A 5,725-nucleotide genomic window follows, 5' to 3' on the forward strand; every position below is an offset into this window, starting at 1 on the left:
TGTACTAATTGTGTTATACTTTTACCTTCCAGAGCTACCAGACTGGGATTTTAGTGTACTCCAGGATCTACAAAGGATTAGTGTACAGTGTAATAGTGTTTAGTGTATAATCTAACCTAAGGATTAAGTGTAGTACATTGTGCTTTATAGTGTCACAAGAGTTTAATAAAGAATTATACCTTCAAGAACCATCCTTTGGCATTGAAATAACCACACTACACATCATGCAATACTTGCATGTCACAGGTAAGGTCTCTCTAACTTTTTCTTAGTTTAAGGCATATTTCCAAGTGTCGTTCCGGCTTACGACGATTTTCGGCTTACGACGCGCCTCAAGAACGGAACCCCCGTCATAACCCGGGACTGCCTGTAATTCCCTTTATTGCAAACTATGTGAGTGTCTACGATAATTTCGGTAGTTTCACTTAGTATTTTCTTCGAAATTTCGAAGCGAAATTCATTAAAAGTTAATAAAAGCGTATGCCGAACCAAAGACCCAGTACTTCCCTGCAAAAGACAGCCCAGAAGATCGATGGCGATGAAACACAAAATCAAATCAGGAGGAACCGTAATGTATTTTTACATTCCAAACAATAAGAGAAAATCTGGTTCTAGAAGGTATGGTTCCTATTTCCTGCCACCCAGCGGCGGGACGGTAGATCACCTGACCTACCTACCTACCTGTAGCGTGTGCCGCGCAAATTCGAATTTCTATCGGGGACAACGGAGTCTATAGCTAGTATATCTGACAGGGAAGTTGAATGTATGAAAACATAAAATATCATAATGCAACATACTTGCAATCTGAACATAATGGCAATGTGTACCAAGAAGAACGAGTATTGGACAAATACAGATACCACAATAAATTATAACAACTTTGTCTATGAGCACAAAATTATCGCAAGTTCAAATAAGGAACCCTAGAGTACATGTACCAAATCAATACCATATCGTACAAAAACCATTGTTACAGTAAAAATAATTTATACCTATAATAAAATCAAATGACCATGAGCGTAAAACTTTACATGACCTACAACCATATCACTGGGATAAAGCAAAAACCACATACTGTCCCTTCTTTTCTCCACGTTTATCAGCATTTTCCATCCTACCACAAAGACAAGAATTACTGTATCAATAAGTCTTCCACATTAAATTTTTTAAATAAAGTTGCAGTTGTCCTGCAACCTACCTGTAAATAATTTTCTTTAGAAAGCTTTCCTCCTTAAAATTTATATCTACAGTCGATGAGATTTGAGAAATTATTTCCAATATCAAACAAGATACAATTACATAAACTAAAGTGTCAAGCAACCCTGCTTGGTGAAGGTGACTTAATAAAGATTATAACTTTCTCTGCATCACATGTGTAGAATAACACTCTTGCATCAAGGCTGGCTGCAACTAGAAAGTAAATTTAATTGAAGAGTTGGTAGGCCTCCGAATCAAGAATATCATGTTTAGTTTTTTGATCGTTTATTACAACAGCATTGTAAAAAATGATTGCTCTAAGCATGATTACCTATTGGACACTTTCCACGCTTATATTATTGTCATGTTCTGAGTAAACAACTAAAAGAACCTGACAAAATGAAACCTTTTTCTAAGAGCTACCAAAACTCACTGGTACGTAATCCCAAAAAATTACTCGAGCTACAAATTCGCCACTCCAATTGACAAACACTGCTTAAAAACGGCAATGAACGTATTACTGTCAGAGAATTCCTAAAAGTACACACTTTAGCTTTTACTCTTATACACTGTTGTTAAAATGAAGTGGGCAGAATCTAATAAATAAGTTTTCTTGGTGTGTGTAATAGTACAGTCTTCAATTTGCACTTATTTTTCCTTCAAGAAAATACCAATCCTGTTTACAAAAGTACACTACATTTCTACATAAGTTACACAACTTTAACTACATTTCCTCCAAAATTAGTGCACACTGTACACGTCATCACATCAAAAATAATTTTGTCAAATACATCGTATTGCCCAGTAAGGAAGAAAACAAAGCTTGCATAAATAAATAATGAACATAATTACATTAAGCATTAATTCCCTGAAGGCATACCAAACAAATAAAATAAAACCGTAAGTAGAATGATATGTTCTGCAAATACGTAGAATATCTGGTTATTGCAGGAAAAGGTATGTAGAGTTATTTCTTGAGGTTCACTGGATAACCATACTTGTAAAGAAAAAAAAAATGTACAAAATCTTACAAAACTATATCCAATACATTATGCTCCACATGAAAAAAATATAATACTCTACACCATATGGATACTACTTTCAAATAACTGTTGATGCTAATTTCTATCTAATAACAATAAAATTAAAACAATAATATCACTAACTAACAATGCTGTGACAGGTCAGAGTTTTGTTAGCTTTGACATGAAGGAGAGTTGTAAAGAAATTACAAAAAGAATCGACAAAAAAAAAAAACAATCAAATGGACAAAACAAAACAGAACTTGACTCACAGTCAACTAACTCTTAGCTGAACGCAGCATTCTGCTTTTCTCACTGTAAAATATCCATACAAAAGAAATCTGTGTTCACCAAACTAGCCTATTCAAGTTTGTGGAACATCATTCTAGGACTAGCTATTTTTATGTACTTTACATTACATACATATGCTTAAATAATGCAAAACTCTAAAAAATGTTTTTCCCTTACAACAATGAAAAACTAACACTCACAGTATTGAACTATACATTTTCATAATTAACAAACTTTTACATATAAAGAGTTCAAAAAGCTTTCTTTCCCCTTTGCGGAAAAAACAAAAATTCCTTCCTTTAGATAATTAAATAAGGACAGTTAGGCCATATCGCTTGCCTTTTTTGTTGAAGTAACCAGTGACAAAATCATCGTCATCTGAAAGAAACAAAATGAAATAGGATTAATAACTCCATACCTAAAAAGCTCCAATCTTAAAACATACACTTATAGATGCTGCACTTGCCAATATATATAAGCATAGTAGTTGCTTACAGAGAACATGACAATATATTCTGATAAGTATGTAAATAGTACTCGTCTTCCTTATCTTCACGACCCAATCTGCTATATTTTGAAGCTTCTTATCAACCAATAGTCAATTACAGTATCAGAATAAGGAAGGATTAGCAAAACTTGTACTTTAGGCATTCAGCAAGGGATGCCCTTAAAAAAATTTATAAATTATTTTTCTTTATTCTTTTTTTGTCCTCTTACTAACTAGATGACAAGAGTAAATCTAATTTACCATGTCGGCATTCATTTCAGCCCACTAAGAATATGTTACAAAAATACTGTTATTTACATGGTATGGCTGAAAATACTTTTTGCAGCATCAAAACTTGCTTGAACTCATGCAGTCATACATACTTGAGCACTTGAAAAACGTTTGCCTAACTGACTAGCCTGAAGTCTTTCTTTCAATGCCTAATAAAGATATTTTATAGCAATGCTGTACTGTTATCTATGTGGCAAGATATACACAAACTTACGCATGTTCTGATAGTAATTCGTCTTTAGGTATACTTAACTTATATTACAACATTAATACAAATAAGTGACATGATGGCACAATGGTAAGATTGTACATTTTAATGCAGACCATGAATGTTCCAAGTTACTAAAGATTTCACTGGAGGTAAGACGCAGCAGCCGCCGAGGGTTAAAGGAGAAATTTTACTTAAGCTACCAAATGCAAATGTGAGTAGAATCATACTGAATGATGAGTGACAACTGAGGCTCACAACTGTTGAGGCAAGTTGGTTGTTATGTAACACACCATACAAAACCTACGAGATTAGACAACTGCATGAAGAAAAGACAACTGGTAAGTCTTGTTATCTTAGCTGATGTTATGTAATATCCAATATGACTGATGCATATCTGTCAACAGTAGCAGCTCATGAAACACACAATAACTGAAACCACTTTGACTACACCTTTACATTAAACAACAACTGATTTGTATAGTTACCTTGGATAACCGTGACTGACAAACAACAAATATGGTAGTTAATAACACATACAACGGTACTGACACATTTTCCTTCAGACATTAATTATATCATTCATGATTTTATTTTCACCTAACTCCACTTAATTTTTTTTCTCTATATTATTGTTGTAATTGGGAAATAGAACTACCCAAATTACAAAATATAAAATAAAATCTGTTACAAGCTCTTATAGCTGTAGAGATTATCTAGGCTCTTATAGCTGTAGAGATTATCTTTGCACTTCAGAGACCACAGTAAATTGTGCTTACATCCAAGGGTGGAATGTGAAATCTGTTACTTGTCACCTTCAGAGGTGGTCTTCAATTTCCTTGACCTTTCTACACAAGAATCATGCATCTTGTATACCAGCAAATATGGAAATTAGCAATATATATTCAATAATTACACCTTTTGAGTAACAAAAAAAAATTATGCATGTATATAAATGCGCAGCACAGTACAGTAAAGGACATCACATAGTCACTTCAATGTCATAAAAAATATTTTGCCTTTGTGGAATTCTGCCTCTCATATCTTTCCTGTTGCAATCTTCCACATACCTCCACTCATCAAACCCCCAACTCCCAAATGTCATAGTTCCCAACCAGGTAGATCTGAATCCTCCAATTCTCCCATGCCCAAACAAGCCTTCTGACACTAAAACAAACTATTCTCTCCTGGGTGGTAAAAATGAGAATGTCATTTGAGGTTGCAAACAATAAGATTATGGGGAAAATCTAACGGTAAGTTAGTCATCTGGCTAACCATCTTTTAAACCTAAGTGATCAAAACTAAAAACAGCAACAACAACAACAACAACAATAATAATAATAATGATGAAGACCCAAAAATATACAGAGACAGGAGAATGACAAACAGAACAGAGGAATGGCACAACAAACCAATGCACGGACAATACATGTGACAAGACTAAAGAACTAGCCAGCGATGAAAACATGGCAATGGTTGGACAGAGGGGAGAGCTAAAGAAGGAAACTGAAGGAATGATAACAGCAGCACAAGATCAGGCCCTAAGAACCAGATATGTTCAAAGAACGATAGGTGGAAATAACCATCTCTCCCATATGTAGGAAGTGCAATAAGAAAAATGAGACCATAAACCACATAGCAAGTGAATGTCCAGCACTTGCACAGAACCAGTACAAAAAGAGGCATGATTCAGTGGCAAAAGCCCTCCACAGGAGCCTGTGCAAGAAACACCAGCTACCTTGCAGTAATATGTGGTACGAGCACCAACCTGAAGGAGTGATAGAAAAACGATCAGGCAAAGATCCTCTGGGACTATGGTATCAGAACAGATAGGGTGATATGTGCAAATAGACCAGACGTGACGTTGATTGACAAAATCAAGAAGAAAGTATCACTCATTGAGTGCGCAATACCATGGGAAACCAGAGTTGAAGAAAAAAAAGAAAAAAAGGGGAAAAAAATGGATAAGTATCAAAGACCTGAAAATAGAAATAAAAAGGATAGGGGATATGACAGTGGAAATTGTCCCAAAATCATAAGAACACTAAGCATGATCCCAAAATCCCTGAAAAGGAAAGGAACCTGGAAAAACTAGAGGCTGAAGTAGCTCAGGACTCATGCAAAAGTGTGATCCTAGAAACGGCACATAATAAGGAGGAGGCAGGATGCAACCCGGAACCCCACACTATAAATACCACCCAGTTGAATTGGAGGACTGTGTATAGACAA

The 5,725-nt window shown here is 35.1% G+C and overlaps 1 protein-coding gene across 1 annotated transcript in view; it reads right to left on the reverse strand.

The window, feature by feature from the left end:
- Nucleotides 1-2,314: 2,314 nt before the first annotated feature.
- LOC135225643 (protein TEX261-like) overlaps nt 2,315-5,725 on the reverse strand; it is a 67,718-nt gene continuing 64,307 nt past the window's right edge. Inside the window, exon 6 of the mRNA XM_064264969.1 lies at nt 2,315-2,888. Coding sequence (XP_064121039.1) covers nt 2,818-2,888 — 71 coding nt within the window. The 3' untranslated portion in view covers nt 2,315-2,817. The remainder of the gene's footprint in view (nt 2,889-5,725) is intronic.

Source organism: Macrobrachium nipponense, chromosome 13, assembly GCF_015104395.2.
Source record: "Macrobrachium nipponense isolate FS-2020 chromosome 13, ASM1510439v2, whole genome shotgun sequence".
NCBI lineage: Eukaryota > Metazoa > Arthropoda > Malacostraca > Decapoda > Palaemonidae > Macrobrachium > Macrobrachium nipponense.